This window comes from Cydia splendana, chromosome 15, assembly GCF_910591565.1.
Source record: "Cydia splendana chromosome 15, ilCydSple1.2, whole genome shotgun sequence".
NCBI lineage: Eukaryota > Metazoa > Arthropoda > Insecta > Lepidoptera > Tortricidae > Cydia > Cydia splendana.
Window position 1 is genome coordinate 4,785,309 of NC_085974.1, and position 21,544 is coordinate 4,806,852.

The 21,544-nt window shown below is 38.6% G+C and overlaps 1 protein-coding gene across 1 annotated transcript in view; it reads left to right on the forward strand.

Moving 5' to 3' along the window:
- The window catches only part of LOC134797571 (tudor and KH domain-containing protein homolog), a 37,888-nt gene that overhangs the window by 11,659 nt on the left and 4,685 nt on the right, over positions 1-21,544 (forward strand). Inside the window, exons 5-11 of the mRNA XM_063769859.1 lie at positions 998-1,155; positions 4,448-4,561; positions 7,002-7,100; positions 8,466-8,597; positions 10,083-10,194; positions 12,225-12,354; positions 20,838-20,923. Coding sequence (XP_063625929.1) covers positions 998-1,155; positions 4,448-4,561; positions 7,002-7,100; positions 8,466-8,597; positions 10,083-10,194; positions 12,225-12,354; positions 20,838-20,923 — 831 coding nt within the window. The remainder of the gene's footprint in view (positions 1-997; positions 1,156-4,447; positions 4,562-7,001; positions 7,101-8,465; positions 8,598-10,082; positions 10,195-12,224; positions 12,355-20,837; positions 20,924-21,544) is intronic.

Consider the following 21,544-nt stretch of genomic DNA (forward strand, 5'->3'; position numbering starts at 1 on the left):
ATCATTTATATCTCACTTTCTCAGAGTATTTTAGTAATAAAGTGAATCCGTGTTTTTTAAAAAATAAGTACAATCAAGAACTTTAATTGTTGAGCTATTTATAACTGGGTCATTAATAAAAGTCAGTACATTATCGGCTTATCGCCGGGAAATAAGGGATTGACCCCGACTAATATCTGAGTGCAATAGACGAGCCAAGCGCGAGCGAGGCCGTTTTGTAATACGAAGCACATCATCATAAATCCCAGTTGCGACAAAGCTGTTCTCGCTGCTTTTATTTAGGCTACATTCAGAAGGTTATTTTATGACGATAAAATTCAATTAGTTTTATCTCATCAATAGCAAGGCAGCTCCTTCTAAGCCACCTGCAATATTGACAGTAGGTATACCTGTTTATATTAACTAATAGTTTTTGTACTATGGGATATGGAGTCTAGAAGTACTAAGGGATTAGATTATATGAAGTAAGGTGTATTTTGAATGAGTTATAATGGTAGAGGTTTATTAGATATATTTTGATTAGTTTGTTGGTGTTTGAAAGGTCAGGGCAGGCAATATTCATATCAGTTATTTTGTTGTTTTTGTGTGTATTTGTTGCATGTTATTTTTTTTCTTTTAAGTAAGTATATTTGTTTTATTTCCTTTGGAAACTTCATACAGTTATATTTTTAGCATACATGAATTTACAAACATACCAATCGAGTTAGTAGCTATGAAACTTGTTCATCAACGACCCAAATATATATTAAGGACTTAAGATTAAAATTACCTTCAGTTTTACATTACAAATCTCGCCGCTTTGCTTTTCAACTTCATTGTCACGTTATCGATAATTGACAAGCTAACTAATCTATTTTAATACATATTTGGACAGAATTACACAAATGATAGCTACACCTTTCCCAGTTTTACATGTTAATGAAAACTGATAACCCTATTACATAAGTTAATCGTGTCTATCTTTATTTATTCATTACAATCATTACATATTTCACAGAAGCCGCATCGTCCAGTATCGAAGTATACGTATCAGCCGTGTCGTCCCCCGCCCGCTTCTGGGTGCAGTTCGTCGGGCCACAAGTCTCTCAGCTGGACGAACTGGTCGAACACATGACGGAGTACTACGGCGACAAGGCGAACCGGGAGGCACATGCGGTTAGTATCTGAGTCGACGTGTCGATCGTTTCGTCCCTGGGTCGCTTCTGGGTGCAGTTCGTCGGGCCACAAGTCTCTCAGCTGGACGAACTGGTCGAACACATGACGGAGTACTACGGCGACAAGGCGAACCGGGAGGCACATGCGGTTAGTATCTGAGTCGACGTGTCGATCGTTTCGTCCCTGGGTCGCTTCTGGGTTCAGTTCGTCGGGCCACAAGTCTCTCAGCTGGACGAACTGGTCGAACATATGACGGAGTACTACGGCGACAAGGCGAACCGCGAGGCGCATGCGGTTAGTTAGATTTAGAAATTTATACATATCGCTGGCCCAGTAGGTTCTATGTTACATTTTCAAGATATCGCTGGCCCAATATTACAGGGTTCTATGCTACATTTTCAAGATAGTTGAAATTCGACGTAATGCGACTAAGTATGACAATGTTCAAATTTCAGTTCGATAAAAGTGAAACATAGAACCCTGTAATATTGGGCCAGCGATATGTAGTTGAAATTCGACTTAATGTCACTATGACAATGTTCAAATTTCAGTTCGAAAGTGAAACATAGAACCCTGTAATATTGGGCCAGCGATATATAGTATTTTTAAGTATCTAAGACGTCGTGAGTAGATAGGATTTTCCGGTTCTGCCTCAAGGCTTATGTTCATGAAATGAAAGGACCTGACCCAAGTTTCGCCTACCACCACGTCCCGTCTCCCGTTCAATCCTCAAGTTTGCATTTGTATATCGTCCTCACCCCACGCTCGCATCCTAAGTGGTCTGGGTCGTGACCACTGACAGTTCGTCGTGCAAGTCTCAAACCGTCTCTCGCTAGTTCTAGACGCATCTCAAATAGTATTTTGTACCGTTGCACACAATATTTTTCCTAAGACAGCGGCAAACACCTAAAATTAGAAATAAAATCAAAGTAAACATTGGTTTGTAGATCTTTGCCTAGAGCACAGAATAAATAATAGTACTAGGTACAGAAGACTCACTCTCTAACAAAACTAAATAACTAAGCATATTGTCCTGTATAGCTAAACTACTTGAATCTATGGTACACACATTCCTGTTTAACCATGTCAAGCCATTCTTAGCTGATCAGCAGCATGGTTTCGTTAGTAATAGGTCCACAGTTTCTAACCTTTTAGAGTATAAGCACTATTTGTGTAACGTTTTCGCAACGCGAGGTCAGGTAGACTCCATATACACAGACTTTTCGAAGGCGTTTGATAAGGTGGATCATAATATTCTCTGTCACAAGATTGAGGCCTATTATGGCATTCTCTTCTTCGCTGGGTTCATTCTTACCTTCAAAACAGAAGTCAGCTAGTCGCCATCAACGGGTTCCTTTCTCCTGAGCTCCCCATAACTTCGGGCGTTCCTCAAGGGTCTCACCTGGGCCCGTTGTTGTTTGTCCTATTTATAAACGATCTTGCTGATTGTTTAACATGTCCCTGCTTACTGTATGCAGACGATCTTAAAATTTTTAAATCTATTAATGATACGAGCGACTGTTTAATATTACAAAAAGATCTTGCACAGATATCAGACTGGTGTCATCGAAATCATATGTATCTAAATGTTAGCAAATGTCATGTAATCTCATTCTCGAATAAGAAGTGTAAACTCATTTATGACTATGAGCTATCGGGACAGAGTCTTGACAGGAAATCAGTCGTCAAGGATCTTGGAATACTGTTTGATGATCAACTAAGTTTTCGGCCGCACTATGATTATATAGCTAGTAGGGGCAGACTATTGTTGGGTTCTATCTGTAGAACAACCAAGGGCTTCAGGAACCCAGATAGTATGCTTGTATTGTTTTTCAGCCTGGTGAGGAGTGTACTGGAGTATGGTTCCCCTATATGGACCCCGCTTTACTCTGTACGTAGCATGGCTATAGAAGCGGTACAGAAGCAATTTTTGAAAGTTCTTGCGTTTAGATTTAAACTGGGACGTACATACAGATCGTATACTAGCCGACTAATCAAGTTCAATATCCCCACAATTGAGGCTCGTCGTAAGATGTTTGACTTTTTGAATTTATATAAAATTATACACTCAAAAATTGACTCTACTGCACTATTATCATCCATTACCTTTAACACGCCTAGATTTAGAGGTCGTAACACTAAACTTTTCGGTGATCATCGCGGTTGGGGCACTGATATTGATATTTTTGACCCTCACAACGCTAGGTTTAGGAAGTGCTTGGCTGGCGTCCTCTTCTCTTCTCCCACTTAACTGATGACATCTGCCTTAATCCTCTAAGTTTGTTTTAGTGATGTTTAATAGTCTTTATAATGTAAAGTTCGTTACTCGTTATATTGTAATGTTTAGATAGTTATTTCTTCTCTGATATTTTTCACTGTAGCTATAATATGGTGTTAATTAGTTTGTAATATTTCCGCTCAATTGTAAAACATGCTGTGTACACTTGTTTTGGATCTCGTGCTAGATTTAAGCCATAATGTGCAAATGTATTACCCATGATATTGTACGATGTCTGTTTAGTGTACCTAATAAAGTAAAAAATAAATATTATAAAATAAAACGCTTCGGTTACGATCAGCCCAGATATGGTCACTAGGTGGCGACAGCGCCACGCGCGGCTTATGGCTTTCCCCAAAATTGGGGCCGAACGGATGTACTTTTAGCTACCTGTAGCAAAGCGACGAAATCGCGGAGTGAGCCACGCCTGCCTAGAGTCAGAATTAAAAAAAACCGGGCAAGTGCGAGTCGGACTCGCGCACGAAGGGTTCCGTACCATAATGCAAAAAAAACAAAACAAAAAAAAAAGCAAAAAAAAAAACGGTCACCCATCCAAGTACTGACGACCACTCCCGACGTTGCTTAACTTTGGTCAAAAATCACGTTTGTTGTATGGGAGCCCCATTTAAATCTTTATTTTATTCTGTTTTATTTGTTGTTATAGCGGCAACAGAAATACATCATCTGTGAAAATTTCAACTGTCTAGCTATCACGGTTCGTGAGATACAGCCTGGTGACAGACGGACGGACGGACGGACGGACGGACGGACGGACGGACGGACGGACAGCGAAGTCTTAGTAATAGGGTCCCGTTTTACCCTTTGGGTACCGAACCCTAAAAACAACAGTCTTTGGGTACGGAACCCTAAAAACAACAGTTGCATAATATTGTATGAATATCCCTAAGAACACTGCTGTTAGGATCCTAAGAACACTGGCAGTCATTTAATCGACAAATAAGAGTGCTGGAATAGAAAAATTAAATTACAATTATGACTGTTATTTTATTTCAGCTAACATCAGTATCAGTAGGGCAAGTGGTAGCGGCGGTGTTCCGCCACGACGGGCGCTGGTACAGGGCGCGCGTGCACGACATACGACCCAACGAGTTCGACGCCACCAAACAGGTATCGTGGCGTAGGCCAGAGAGTTATTGATTGTGGTTGTGGTGTAAAATCTAGCATGTATACTTATATATCAGCAAATGCGAACGTATCCGTGAAAATACGATGAAATTATTAGTATTAATTACGCACTATCAGGGATGGGCAAAATACTGGCTTCCACGTATTTCAAATACAAATTACAAAATACATTTTTAAAAGTATTTGAAATACCAAATACAAACTACTTTGGTGACTGGTATTTGAAATACAAAATACAAATTACAGTGTTTAAAATAATGTATTTCAAATACAAAATACAAAATACTATTCTTTTTTTTTGTTTAATCATTTAGTTTTTTTTAACGAATATCCTTTCCTAAAAACTTATAGGGTCATTGCGCTTGTTTTCGTCCTTCTCTAGTTTTCGTCCACTTGACGAAATTTGAATATAAACCTACATTGCTGCACAAATTTGGACTGATTTCAATCCTTAGCTAAACAATATATCTGTCTACATATAAAAAATATATTTCGCAAATAGTAAATTAAAAATGAAATATATTATATGCTAATCTGTCAAGTGGTCGAAAACTAGAGCATGGACGGAAACTACTACAATGACTCTATCCCCTGGCTGTTGACGAAAAGTTCTGCGCAGAATAGCTCGCGCAATGTACCTATTTGCGCTCGTACAAGTCGTACATTATATTTAAAAAAATGTTCCATTTTAGGATCATAGAATTTAATAAAATGTATTTTGTAGAAATGTATTTTGAACCTTGAAGTATTTGAAATACAAAATACAAAATACATGTGAGTGCAGTATTTGAAATACCAAATACAAAATACTTTTCCAGGTAGTATTTGAAATACAAATACAAAATACTAAAATGTATTTCAAATACGTATTTCAAATACATGTAATTGAAATACTGCCCAACCCTGCGCACTATGTGCTGTATATATGGGCAAAGAGAATATAGTGTATAGAGCGTTACTGTCAAATTAATTATGTAGCCACTGTAAAGGCCATAGTCGGTTTTCCATAGTAAGTTGGCCCTTAAGTCAATTTGATTCGGGTTTTTTTTGTGAGTACCTCTTATGGTGAAGGATATTTTTGCTGAGTATCAACATCCTACTAGTGACAGTTTTTGAGTTATGATTTTATTTTATTTTTTCTTTAATGTATTGGTTTTCGGGATATATTCAAGCGATTTGCTTAAATTTTTTAAATAGTGTACTTTATTTAGGTATACATCGGTACTCAAAAAACGAATACCAGTTGTCATATAAAAATATGGAAAAAAAAAGGAAACAAAAATAAAACATTTTTTTTATGTCGTGGTGAAGTAGTGACACCTCTAATTTTTTTTTCTAGTTGTAGGCCAAACATTGGCCTACTATTTGCATAAATATCAAAATTTTCCAAACGGTAGTTCCTGTCAAAAATTTGCAATGTGTGTGGTCAAGTTCTGTCCTCGATCGGTGTTTTTGAATGTAGTATACAAACTCTTCGATTATGTTTGCGATTTCTTATCAGGTTGTCGTATTTAAGAGTAAAATGCCAATGACAACTTAATGTTTGTATACTACATTGAAAAACATCGATTGAGTACAGAACTTAACCACACACATTGCTAATTTTTGACAGGAAGTACCGTTTGGAAAATTTTGATATTTAGGCAAGTAGTAGGCCAAACTAACTAGAAAAAAAAATTAGAGGTGTCGCTACTTCACCACGACATAAAAAAAATGTTTTATTTTTGTTTTACTTTTTTTTTCTATTTTTTTATATGGCAACTGGTATTCTTTTTTTGAGTATCGATGCATACCTAAATAAAGAGCACTATTAAAAAAAAATAAGCAAATCGCTTGAATACATCCCGAAAAACAATACATTAAAGAAAAAAATTAATAAAATCATAAATCAAAAACTGTCACTAGTAGGATGTTGATACTCAGCAAAAATATCCTTCACCATAAGAGGTACTCACAAAAAAAAACCCGAATCAAATTGACTTAAGGGCCAACTTACTATGGAAAACCGACTATAGCCTTTACTGCCATCTTTCGACAGAAGATTAAAACTGTTAGAACGCCATTTGACTTTGATCCTTATTCTTTCACTGATATGTGTTAGTTTGTTTAATATTGAAATTAAAGCCATCTACTCGACAGGCCAAAGGTTATGGCGCCATCGCCCGAAAAGATTGCACCTTGGCCTACTGTCGAGTAGATGGTGTTAATTTCAATATTTAACAAATTAATACATATCAGTGAAAGAACAAGGATCAAAGTCAAATGGTGCTCTAGCAGTTTTAATTTTCTGTCGAAAGATGACAGTAATTTTACTGTGGCTACATAATTTACCACGACAGTAACTCTCTAAGACTTTATTCTCTTTGCTATGGGTAACTATGTAAAATTCGACTGATAATGAATATATTTCATTCATTCACAGGTGGCGGATGTGTTCTACTTGGACTACGGAGACAGCGAGTACGTGGCGACGCATGAGCTCTGCGAACTGCGCGCCGACCTTCTACGGCTGCGGTTCCAGGTACCGTCAACCATACGTTGCCTTATAACGTGGGCCCCAGACTAAAAAATAATTCGTGGGGTAAAAACGGGACCCTATTACTAAGACTCCGCTGTCCGTCTGTCTGTCTGTCACCAGACTGTATCTCATGAACCGTGACAGCTAGGCAGTTGAAATTTTCACAGATGATGTATTTCTGTTGCCACTTTTAAACAAATACTAAAAACAGAATATAATGATTATTTAAGTGGGGCTCCCATACAAACGTGATTTTTTGCCGTTTTTTGCGTAATGGTACGGAAGCCTTCGCGCGCGCGTCCGACTCGCACTTGGCCGGATTTATTAATTTAGGGTTCCGTACCCAAAGGGTAAAAACGGGACCTTATTACTAAGACTCCACTGTCCGTCTGCCTGTCCGTCACCAAGCTATATCTCATGAACTGTGATAGAAAATTTCACAGATGATGTATTTCTGTTGCCGCTATAACAACAAATACTAAAGAGTACGGAACCCTCGGTGGGCGAGTCCGACTCGCACTTGTCCAGTGTCCAAACAGATCGAAATATGCTATCTCCACTTTAACCGGTCTATAATTATACATAATAATTATATGTTCTCAAACATGCAATGAAATGTCGTCGCTACGTGCGTATAACAGTCTTCGAAGTATCACGTTTCGGGCGGAGCAACTCGAGAGAACTGTAAAGGAATTTCATACAAAATGGAAGGTCTAGGCCGGGAAGTAATTTTTTTTTAAATTTTAATGTAAACACGGCGTCTGTGTTCATGAACAGGCTAAACAGTTGATTTTTTTTTAAATATTTTTAGTGACTGAATGGTTATCGGACCAAAAATATCCGCGTTAACGCCTGTTATACACGAACGTACTAATATTAAGAATACGAATCTGTATGATTCAAAGTGTTGATAAATAAATTTAAAATCTTGTCTATAAGTAAGTCACCAGCCAGTGACCATAGACAATATTTAAATTCCTCTGCACTTATTTAATTTATAGAAATTGAGATTATTATTATCAGGTTGTGTATAATGGCCCTAATAGGGTCTACTCGAACACTACACACGCGAAATACGGACGACTTCCGTAAAAAAAAAGACATTATGGCGGGATTGGAAGGAAAATTAAAAAACTTTTGTTGTTCTATTTCTGGTTGATATTTATAATTTGTTTTTTTGGGTGGTGTATTTTTTTATTTCATTGCATATGTTTGAGAAAAGCACTATACAAGCCTAGCCGTGAAAAGGTCTTGCCGGCTTCGTATCACTATCCGTCTATACCTACTCAACCGGCAAGCCCTTCTTTCCCGGCGTCTGCAGTAATGTACTATTAATTTAAGGTAGTTATAATTGGTACAACTTTGTAGGCCATGGAGTGTTTCCTGGCTGGCGTTCGTCCAGCGGGGCGCGAGGAGGACGTGGTGCGCGTGACGGCGGCCGGCCAGCGCTGGGAGCACTGGCCCGCCCCCGCCGTCGAGCGCTTCGAGCACCTGGCGCAGGTCAGCAATTGTAGATTAACACAGTCAATAGGGTGATTCACTTTTGTATGGAGAAAAAAAAGTTGTAATATTTTTCCTGACTTTGCTCACCAATGGAGTCTCCCCACACTAAAAACTATCTATTTCAATTTTCAAAAGAATCGAATAACGTTTAGAGGTTGCACAAGTTGAAAAGGTAGAGTGAGAACCCCATACATTGCGTGAAAATGAACTATGTTCTAAAATGACAAAATATAATGAACTGATACTAAAATCGAATGAGAAAACTGAATTTTGCGTCTAAAACACGATAAAAGCACTTTTCCTTTGGAAACAGGTGGAAAAACTGAAAAATGTTAATTAGAACATTTATCGAGTAACCAAAATCCAAGTTAACTACTAATTTTAAATTTTATTTATATGTAGAAGGTTCAGTATCACACTACTCTCCGCTTTGATGGTAGCCACTTAAACTATTTTCTACCCTCCGATGTAGAGTCATTGGTTATTTGAAAAATCTTTGGTGATGTTGTGCAACCTCTAAATGTTGACCGATTTTAATTTTTTTTAACGTATAATATTTTTATATCAGTTAGAACAAGAATTCGATCAAAGTCAGATGAAAATCGAAAATTCGGAAAAATGAAACACCCTAACAGTCAATGCCGAAAACCCGACTATCGGGTATTTTATGATTTCATTCCCAGGCCGGACGACCCGAGCCAGGATCGTGATACTACTGCTTTATATGACAAAATTGTTGTGGCCTGGCGCGGACGCCTCGTTTGGCTGGGAGGCAATGAATGTGTTAAGGGCCAGTTACACCGACCACAATTAACAGACTGATGAACGTCACGCAGCAGTGAGTCAACTATGAAACTTCCCACACAATACAATTTTGCGAACCCTTTAACGATCACAGACGGTTTGGTACAACCGACCTTAGGGTGCCAGATGCACCATCCGCACTTGACAAACTGACCAACGTCACCGCGCCGCGGCGGTTTACTATGAAACTTTCCATACAATAAAATTTAGCGAACTCTGTAACGATGACAAACAGTTAGGTGCAACTGACTCTAAGGGTCGGTTGCACCAAACTGTTCGTATCGTTAAAGAGTTCGCTAAATTTTTATGTATGGAAAGTTTCATAGTAAAGCGCCGGGGCGCGTCGGCTGACGTTGATCAGTCTGTCAAATGTGGTTGGTGCAACTGGCCCTAACTCCGAGATATGTCAACGTCAAAATTTAATTCTAAAGTTATAATATAACATATGAAACAGTAGACACGCCAAAATTGTAATAAATATTCATTAAACCATTCATACAAATATGAACGGTCTAAATATACTGGCACCGAACCAAAATACCTTGGTTTGGTATACGAAATAAATATTAGTATTTAACTATTTATTATGATTTTCAATACTTTAAACAGAGTTATGATATATTACTAACAAGTTGAATTTAAGTTATATATTTTAAAGACATATGTTTTATTTATAAGGTTGCGCGGTGGAAGCCTCTAGTGTCGAAAACTTGCACGTATAAGAAGATGGCTACGGAAGACCAGAAAGAAAAGGAGATACCCGGCATTAAACTGTATGACGTCACTGAAGGTAAATTGATCGTTCATTAGAATTTTAAGTGAACTTATGGTATGTTATTTGACTGAATGAAATCAATTTGAAAGTAGCGAGTTGTTAAAAAATTCGAGTTATCTACTGTTTTACAATGTCGAAACCTTAAAAAAATCATTTCGACGGTTTCTTAGCCTAATTGGTAGTGACTCTGCTTGAAGCAGGAGGTCCTGGGTTCGAATCCTGGTTAGGGCATTTATTTTTGTGATTATCACAAATATTTGTTCGTGAGTTATGGATGTTTTCTATGTATATAAGTGTTTATATATAATTACATATTATATATATCGTCGACTAGTACCCACAACACAAGCCTTATTGAGCTTACCGTGGGACACAGATGTGTAAAAATCGTTCTATGATATTTATTAGTACATTATTGTCGAGGCTCGGAAGTAGCTACTTGCAGGCTGAGGATTCGTTTTAAACGGACGACCTTGGGAGTCCGTTTAATTGAATCCGAAGCCAGCAAGTAGCCTTCCAGCCGAGTCATATATAGTGATTTTCTCAAAAATGGTGCAAGAAATATAAATATCATAGAAATATTTTACAAAAGCAACTTTCTTAAGTATATATTTTCACAGAAAAAAGTAGAAACAATTGAAAAAATTAGCTTTGCCGCCTTTTTATTTTTTTAATAAAAAAGTAGAAGTGTATTTTTCTGCCGAAAATACGCCAACCTATTTGAGACAGCTAAATAGTCGCGGTACTAATCATCTGTTTGGCTGTTTAATGGGCGTGTGCCTTCATTTGATATGGCCATTTCAACTTTTAAAAAGTTTGGAACTCGACAAATAATGGAATTTGTATGCAACATTGCAGTCCCAAAATCGAGACTGCAATGTTTTTAACTTTTTAATTTTTGACTGACCATAAACTACGCGCTTCGCAACCTATTTTTTAAACGGCAAAGTCGACTTTGCCGTCCATTTTTGAGAAATAGTACATTATTGTCGAGGCTCGGAAGTAGCTACTTGCAGGCTGAGGATTCGTTTTAAACGGACGACCTTGGGAGTCCGTTTAATTGAATCCGAAGCCAGCAAGTAGCCTTCCAGCCGAGTCATATATAGTGCTTTTCTCAAAAATGGTGCAAGAAATATAAATATCATTGAATTTTTTTACAAAAGCAACTTTCTTACGTATATATTTTCACAGAATAAAGTAGAAACAATTGAAAAAATTAGCTTTGCCGCCTTTTTATTTTTTTAATAAAAAAATAGAAGTGTATTTTTCTGCCGAAAATACGCCAACCTATTTGAGACAGCTAAATAGTCGCGGTACTAATCATCTGTTTGGCTGTTTAATGGGCCTGTGCCTTCATTTGATATGGCCATTTCAACTTTTAAAAAGTTTGGAACTCGACAAATAATGGAATTTGTATGCAACATTGCAGTCCCAAAATCGAGACTGCAATGTTTTTAACTTTTTAATTTTTGACTGACCATATTAAACTACGCAACCTATTTTTTAAACGGCAAAGTCGACTTTGCCGTCCATTTTTGAGAAAAATTTATTTACTAAGGGCTAGCCTACACCTCGCACAGTCGATAGACTGATAGAAATAACTCAGTATGAAACTTCCCATACAATAACATTTTGTGTCAAGACACGCACATTTCAATCGGACGAATTGACCATAAGAAATAACTAGAGTTAGACCAAGATAAGTCTGCAACGATTTTGATAACACGCGCAGTGCTAATGCCAAACTTCTGTGAAATTATGACGTATAACTTGTACTGCGTGTGCTAACAAAATCGTTGCAGACTCCTCTTGGTCTATCTCCATCTCGTTGTTGGTCCTCGTCAGGCGGGGCTCACTCCGCGATTTCATCGCTTTGCAACAGGGAGCTAAAAGTACATCCGTTCCACACCAATTTTGGTGGCTAGCCGCGCGTGGCGCTGTCGCCACCTAGCGGCCATATCTGTCCTGATCGTAACAGATGCGTTTTGTTAGAGTGGGTCTTCTGTACCTAGTAGTCTTATTTATTCTGTGTGGTCGTGTAACAGAAGGCGAGATCGACATCGGCGCGGTGCTGATCTTGGAGGGGCTCGCCGCGCCCGCGCCCGCCGCCCCCGCCCCCCGCGCCTCGCCGCCGCGCCCGCCGCCCTCGCCCTTCGGCGACCTCGGCGCCTCCAGGTACACACCCTTTTAGGACTTACCTGTACACGGGGCCGTCTTAAACTATGCTGGGGCCCTTGGGCACATAAGAATTTGGGGCCCTTTTGGAAAGTAAAGAAAGCGAATTAAACTAACATTTTTCTACTATGATCTTCTATTTATTGTGGGTAATAAAATATACTGTTACTGTCTGTCCTTCGGGGCCCCCTGAGGATGGGGGCCCCGGGCACGGGCCCCGTGTGCCCTTATGGTAAAGACGGTACTGCCTGTACAGAATCTGTATACTACCTATGCAATGATTTTTTCTTTGCACCGGCTCGTAAAGGTTCTCTTTATTCTACATAAACTGATGTGAAAGTTGCATTTTATACACGAGAACGACCAAGTGAGGCAAGTGATCACATAATGAAATGCAAATTTAGAATTGTTTCCCCATACTGCCTGATAAAATGTGACGTTCCACGGCAAAAGATACCTTATGGCGGCTGGCGCTTACGTCGCATATTGCCGCAACAATATTGGAGCGGCGTTAATAATAGCGTAAGCGCCAATCGCCATAAGGTAGCTTTACCCGTGGGACGTCACAAATACACTTTTAAGTAATCAATTTTAATGATAAACAGTAAATAGCAAATACCGTTAATTTAGATTCCATTTATAATCGCTTTCTTACTAATATTCTCCTCGCGTTCCTCTGTTTACATTAACAATCTATTGAATGCTAGCTATCATTTGTTTTTCAAAAAACACAAATTGACCGAATCGATAGGGTCCCGTTGTTACCCTTTGGGTACGGAACCTTAAAATCGAAACAAAAATCACTGAAAAAAATGGTTCTCTAGAACCATAAATCTGTAAATTCTACTGTTTTCATTCCACTCCTTTGTGTTGTGCGTTATATTTTTTTGTTATTTTACTCTTAGTCAAGCACATTTTTATTTTCACGCCTACTAGGACCAAAACAAGTAAGTATCAATTTAATCTAGAACATAATCTTACTCCAATATTTCGCAAAAATCCACGTGCGATTAAAAGATTGAGTGTCCTTGTACCAAACAAAATAATATTTTTCTTATGAATGTATTAAACTACCTTTTAAATTATCTACAAAGGAACGCTTAGATAAATGGGCTAGTTTATGCAACTGCCGAACTTTACAGTTTACACCATAAAAACAAATGTGATAAAATACAAAATCACAAACTATTATATACACGGTGTAACATGAGGGAACCGAATAATTTTAACTACGCATTTCTGAGGTCAAAAGAAGGAAAAAATGTAATATGAGTTTAGGTCAATTTCGACAAAAAAAAATTGTTTTGTTTTTTCAATTGTTTGAATGTATTTGTACATAAAAAAATTATGTTGTTGGTAAACTTGTCATTTAAAATTGATTTTTAATTATTTTTTTCGTAAAACCTACTTTTTGCAAAGTGTTATTTGTCACACATCTACCAATAAGGATATTTAGACTACGTCCCATAGCAGCAACAACACCATCAAAAAGGCCTTTTACACTATGTAACAATAAAAACTAGTTTTTAAAAAAATTAATATTATCTCTGAAACTAGGCGAATTTCAAAAAAGTTTATAGGACATTTTTGTCTCTAAATATGATCAGGAATACGCTGTTAAAATTATTCGGTTTCCTCATGTTACACCGTGTATACTATACTACTACTATACTAACTATTATTATAGTACATCAGAAAAATACGAGGCGATATTAACAGAGGCAACGGGCCTAATTATAAACTCCCACTGTTCTGTTCTTGCAGTTAATAATGGATCTTATTGCTAACTGATATAATACCCTTTTGCTGTACACCATCATTGCAGTATTGACCACTAATTGAGGTTATGAACACTAACCCAAAGATGGCGACACCGTCGCCAGCGCATCACTTGCTTTTATTGCTTTCTCTGTCACACCAACGTCATTTGGTATAAAGCTTTTTCATTCGCGAGAAAAATACATGTTATTTACTATGAAAATGAAACTTTATTACGCACTACAACCATTTGAATAATGTTATATGATTATTTACCCTACAAAATTGAGTCCAAATCATCGTTGTCATGTTTATTAAGGCAATGTTCTACATCGCACTTTCAAAGTTTTTGCATCGGTTCGCTTATATACGTTCTAGCGAAAGATCAGTCTGAGAGTCCGTTCCTACACAAGCAAGTAGTGAAGCTAGCTACTCCCGCCGCTCTTTGGCATGTCTTTGGAAAGCTCGTCTTTCCTCTGACATGGACTAGCGGGGCGTGTTTGAACCGAGCGGATGGACGGTGCTGCTTGCTCTCCGTTCGATGTGTACGAGGATTGCAGTACTGTACAGTACGACGAGGTACCAAAGTACAGTACGAGGGCAAGTACCACTGGAGGTTGAAGAGGGTATACAGACAGGTACGAGGGGGTAGTACAACATCGTGCTGAGAGCCTTTACGGTCCTAAGTGACGGTTACTCATGCCCCCTTGGTGAGCGGTGGGCTAACGTGTCTAAGGGACTAAAGTACACGGTCTTCGACACCACTGTTGTAGAAAATTTGACTCTCTTTTTATCGTATTTTCCGTTTTTGAGTTTGCAAAAGTTTTTTGTCATTTAATAGATTTTTTTTATGAAATGTAACTTTTAAAACGGTGGCTGTTCTTCTACAGAAATTAACTTTATTTTGTGTAAAAAGCGACATCCCACAATTCCCACTAAATCTGTCAATAAACTTATTACTTTCTGTAAAAAAAAAGAGGTTTTGAGGATAGATCTTTTTCGTTAAACCACGTCTAAATATTAAAGGATTAAATTCTAAGGGTAACCTATTTTAAACAAGCAGATTGGTGGTTCTGTGTTCCATCGTGGACACCGTTGACTAACAATGAAATTAGTAAATTTCTGAGCGATATAAGTAGGGCTACCACGAGCATTCGCACTAATATGCCAGTACGAGCGAGATGCATAGAAAATAAGTTACGCACACACTAGCAATTTTAGCGAATAAGTCAGTGTCAGGTCAGTGTCAAGCTCTTGGTAGCCGTAAAAGTGTATAAATTGTCACTGGTCACTTAGGTATCACTACAACATAACTATTAGCAGCTATTACGACGTAGTGCGACTTCGTAACGTGAAAATCTACAGATTTTTTGGGAGGTGAAATTTGGTGAAAAATGCGAAGAACCAAATTTTATTTAAATATTTCACAAAAAGTCTACTTATGATCAAAACAATGAACCTTCTTGTAGCAAATAAAACATTGTTTCTGCTAAGGCGGTGGCAAACGGTGTTTAATTCTCTACAGTTGAACGCTAATTTATATAACTACCGTGTATAAGTACACCATAAGTCCACATTAACTATTATAGACCATTATCACAAACGGGCAAACCAGAAAAATACAATGCGATAATGCAAACACAAGGGGCCTAGTTGTAAATACGCCTTTGTTGTGCACAACCATTAAGCCTTATCGATCGCTCAGTAAGGTTTCGAACATTAACTCAAAGATGGTGACACTGTCGCCAGCGCAGGCGATGCTTATCTTGCTTTCTCCGTCACGCCAATATAATTCCGCATATATTTATTTCATTCGCCAGAAAAAAAAACATGTTATTTACTATGTAAATAAATCTTTATTACGTACTACAATCATTTAAATAAAATCATATGATTATATCCCAACAAAATTGACTCCGAATCATCGATTTCATGTTTATTATAGGTAATGTTCCACATCGCGCTTTCAATGTTTTTGCTTCGCTTTGCTTAAATACGATCTGTCAAAAGGTCAGTCGGAGAGTCCGTTCCTACACAGGCAGGTAGTGAAGCTAGCTACTCCCGCCGCTCTTTGATACGTCTTGAGAAAGCTAGGAAAGCTTTCTTTAGACGTTAACTGGTAGGTGGACGGTGATTGTTTTCCGTACGATGTGTTAGGGTACACATGGTGCGTGAAAGCCTCGGTTCGAAGTGGTGTTTATCCAGGCCCTCTTGGTGAGCGGTGGGCTAATGTGTCTTAGTGACTTAAGTACACGGTCTTCGACACCACTGTTGTAGAAAATTTGACTCTTTTTATCGTATTTTCCGTTTTTGAGTTTGAAAAAGTTTTTTGTCATTAAATTAAAATAAATTTTATGAAATTTAACGTTTAAAACGGTGGGTGTTCTTCTACAAAAATTAACTTTATTTTGTGTAAAAAGCGACATCCCACAATTCCCACTAAATCTGCCAATAAACTTATTACTTTCTGTAAAAAAAAAGAGGTTTTGAGGATAGATCTTTTTCGTTAAACCACGTCTAAATATTAAAGGATTAAATTCTAAGGGTAACCTATTTTAAACAAGCAGATTGGTGGTTCTGTGTTCCATCGTGGACACCGTTGACTAACAATGAAATTAGTAAATTTCTGAGCGATATAAGTAGGGCTACCACGAGCATTCGCACTAATATGCCAGTACGAGCGAGATGTATAGAAAATAAGTTACGCACACGCTAGCAATTTTAGCGAATAAGTCAGTGTCAGGTCAGTGTCAAGCTCTTGGTAGCCGTAAAAGTGTATAAATTGTCACTGGTCAGTTACGTATCACTACAACACAACTATTAGGCAGCTATTACGACGTTGTGCCACGTTGCGAGTGTTGCGACTTCGTAACGTAAAAATCTACAGATTTTTTGGGAAGTGAAATTTGGTGAAAAATGCGCGCTAAGGGTAGTACACTACTCCCAAATTCAATACTGTAGTGTAGAACCACAGAATAACTAATAGTACTACCGTAACGTACCGTTGGTAGACCCAAATTTTATTCAAACATTTCACAAAAAGTCTACTTATGATTAAAACAATGAACCTTCTTGTAGCAAATAAAACATTGTTTCAACAAAATCACAAACGGGCAAACCAGAAAAATACAATGCGATAATGCAAACACAAGGGGCCTAGTTGTAAGCTTCCGCTAAGCTGTCCTGCACTAGCAATATAGGTCATTCTTATCAATAACTGATAAAATACGCTTTTGTTGTGCACACCCGTTAAGCCTTACCGATCGCTCAGTAAGTTTTCGAACATTAACTCAAAGATGGTGACACTGTCGCCAGCGCAAGCGATGCTTATCTTGCTTTCTCCGCCACGCCAATATAATTCCGCATATAGCTATTTCATTCGCCAGAAAAAAACATGTTTTTTACTACGTAAATAAATCTTTATTACGTACTACAATCATTTAAATAAAATTATATGATTATTAACCCAACAAAATGGAGTCCAAATCATCGATTTCATGTTTATTATAGGCAATGTTCCACATCGCGCTTTCAATGTTTTTGCGTCGCTTTGCTTAAATACGTTCTGTCAAAAGGTCAGTCGGAGAGTCCGTTCCTACACAGGCAGGTAGTGAAGCTAGCAGCTACTCCGGCCGCTCTTTGATATGTCTTTGGCCGGCTAGTTGTCCTTAGACGTTTGGGCAGCTAGCCTGGCCCTGGACATGTACTGGCGGGGTGTGTTTGAACTGCGCTTCTGGGGCAGTGTCACTGTCAGTATCAGACAGTGTACTGTCCCCATTAGTGACAGTTACTCAGGTCCCCTTGGTGAGCGGTGAGCAAACGTGTCTGAGAGTCTGAAGTACTCAGTCTCCGACACCACTGTTGTAGAAAGTTTGACTCTCTTTTTGTGGTATTTTTTCATTTAGTAGTTGTAAAAGTAAGGTTTTAGACATGAAATGGAAACATTTAAAATAAATCGTATGAAATTAAACATTTATAATGGTCCGATCTTCTACAAATATTAACTTTATTTTAAGGAACAAAGTCTGTCAATAAAACTTGAACTTTATGGCAAAAAGACAAATTTTTGAGGATCGTTCTTTTTTTTTCGCTAAACCACGTCCAAATATTATAATTTAAATTCTAGGAGTATCCTATCATTAGAACCTTTCGTTATGAGACTTAGGAGTCATAGCTTTCTAAATGATAAACAATGCGGTCTCACGCAGGTAGAAAACTAGCGGATAGGTGGTTCGTACCATCGTCGATATAGTCACAATAAATAATAGTACTAGGTACAGAAGACTCACTCTCTAACAAAACGCGTCTGTTACGATCAGGACAGATATGGCCGTTAAGTGGCGACAGCGCCACACGCGGCTTTTAGTTACCTGTAGCAAAGCGACGAAATCGCGGAGTGAGCCGGGCCTGATATACACTCGGGTGCAAAGAAATCGGACCACCCCAGCATTTTCAACATTTTTTCAATTTGTGTAAAAACTGTAACCTCGATCATGATAATTTAAATACCACGTGGTAGATAATTTTCTGCCCTATCAAATGACATCAATATTCAGGGGTGGGGATGGATATTGTGCAAAATATGGGCCTGGAAATCACCCCCCTCCAACTGCCTCATTAGCGCATGCACTAATTGACCACTTATCATTAGGTATAAAAACAGTCATTATCATTGTTTATGCATCATTCGTGATTGGTACGTCTTCCTGAACACTACTCTCATCGCCTGAACCTGGAAAAACTGGAGAAAAATGGATACTACCTCGACTGAAGCCGGCCAAGCAGTTGCCCTATTGCAGGGAGGGCTTAGTCAACGTGCAGTGGCTCGACAACTCAACCTATCGAAGTCATCGGTTCAACGTGTCTTCCAGAGATTCCGCGTAGATCAGACGTTATCCAGAAGACCCGGAACTGGCAGAACTCGCATCACTTCTGAGAGAGATGACCGTTTCATCGTTCTTACCTCGCTACGAAATCGTCGACTGAATGCCGTTCAGCTTCAGCAGAAGCTCCTAGAGACCAGGAATGTGTCTATCAGCCGATGGACAGTTAGAAGACGATGGCCCAAAACTCACCCCAATACATCGTGGACAACGACGCGTCTTCGCTCGCGAACATGAAGAATGGACCCTTCAGCAATGGAGTTCCGTACTTTTTTCCGACGAGTGCAGGATAACTTTGTCTGGCAATGACGGACGGGTACGAGTCTACCGAAGACCTGGGGAGCGGTTCTCTCAATGCTGCATCGAGGAACGTGTTGCTTATGGTGGGGGGTCAATCATGGTCTGGGCTGGTATTTCTTTGGAAGCGAAGACGGACATTGTGTTCATCACAGGGCCAGGTACCAGACCGAATTCAGGCGGTTTGACTGCACGTCGGTACGTGGAGGAAATCCTGGCTGATCATGTGGTCCCATTTGCGGGTTATATCGGCGATGAGTTCATCCTCATGCAAGATAACGCTCGGCCGCATACAGCCCGGATCACTAAGGAGTACTTGGAGGAGGTCGGCATCAGAGTCATGGAGTGGCCAGCCCGCAGTCCTGACCTAAACCCGATCGAGCACATTTGGGACGAGCTGAAAAGAAGAATCCGGGCCAGAAATCCCGCCCCTGAATCCTTACTGGAGCTAAAGACTGCGATCGAAGAAGAATGGGCGGGCATCCCTCAAGACACTGTAAAAAAATTCATAAGATCAATGAAAAACCGAATGACTGCATGTCGTAGGGCTAGAGGAGGCAATATACGGTATTAAAATGCTGAAAATTGTTTTAATTTTTACTTGATATCTTTAGAATCGCAGTTTTCCCATTATGCATAAGTTTCACTCCAGTATGCATTTTTAGGGTGACAAAGTTCTTAGCCCTGAAAGCCTGAAAATATTGGAAGTAAACCTGTGAAAAGCACATCAATTTATAGAGGAAAAGCCAACCTTTCATTAGGTATATAATATGTCACAGTAGCACATACAGTTTTTACAGAAATTGAAAAAATGATAAAAATGCTGGGGTGGTCCGATTTCTTTGCACCCGAGTGTAGTTTACTAACAATTAGTAAATTGCTTAACGAGATAACAAATTGTCACTGATCAGTTTGGTATCATTATAACATCATTATATTAGCAGCTGTTATATGCTGGGGTTCAGATTGTAAATGGGAAAAGATGCCTTTGTTCTTTTGCCATTTCTTGCAGATGGTTCCCAAGTAGATATTTGTTAATACAGTCTTAGTTGCGATGTGCTCAATTACAGAGGCAAAATTAAGAAAAACACTAAAATCTAAATTGCAATTATAGAGGTTAAAATATTTCAATTATACAGGCCTTTTGGTCTCATGGGACACGGACCGGACGTTTGGTTGCAATTATAGAGGTTTCCCATTTATCCAGGTGCCAATTAACCAGGTTTCACTGTAGTATTTACACCCTTGTGTCGCATGAACGCCATAAACAGTTAGCATTTAGAAATTAATTTAATATATGGCACCTATATTGTATGTAGAATAAATGAGGTTAAAAACCCACAGATTATACTGGTTGCAACTGGAACCAAAAGTGACAGAAATCTCTAGTAGATTGTGAGTCTATGATTTAAGTTTCTTTGGATTTGATACATCTAATGACATGTTTTGTTTTTCAACGTTGCAGCGCCATCTGTGTTAAGTTTTGCGCGATTATCCTTATTGGCATATAACAAAAGAGACTGTATAAACAATGTTTGTGTACAGGGTGCTCGGGATGGTAGAGAACCGCAGCTCGTCTTTACCTCGTGACCACAAGGAAGACCACACTGCAGATAATAACAACACACAAGGTAAATAGTAAATATAGACGGTCAAACAAGTTTGTCAGTAGAAAAAGGCGCGAAATTCATATTTTCTATGGGACGATAACTCTTCGCGCTTACATTTAAATTTGCCGCTCTTTCCTACTGACGGAAATGCCTTGACAGAGTATACTATATCTATAGAATAAGTTATAGAACTAAAGTACTCAGTACTTCTCGCTCAATGACGTTTAGCTGATTAAGTTGGCTGATACGTCTCATGCACTAAAACTAGAATCTTAGAGCATTTAATAACTGGAATCACATTTAAGAGGTTACCGCTCTGCCGAAAAACCTGTACAATTGTGCAAACTTTTGTATGGACTGACGTGGCTATTTGTACGTTATGTACAAATCATGTAGAAATAGCGATAATTAACTAAGTATCTACTATTATGTGAATTAGCCCATTAGCGCGCATTGTAAATTATAGGTACCCACTTGGGTACACCTGGGTTACGGCGCTTGATTCGATTTTCTACTGTAACTCTACCTAACAGTATTAGAAAAATTGTGGGTTCCCAGAAGTGGGCTTAGGCGCTAATGGGTTAGTAGGAATTGGTTTAATTTAGTAGGTATCAAATTATTCACAAATAATATAAAACTTTC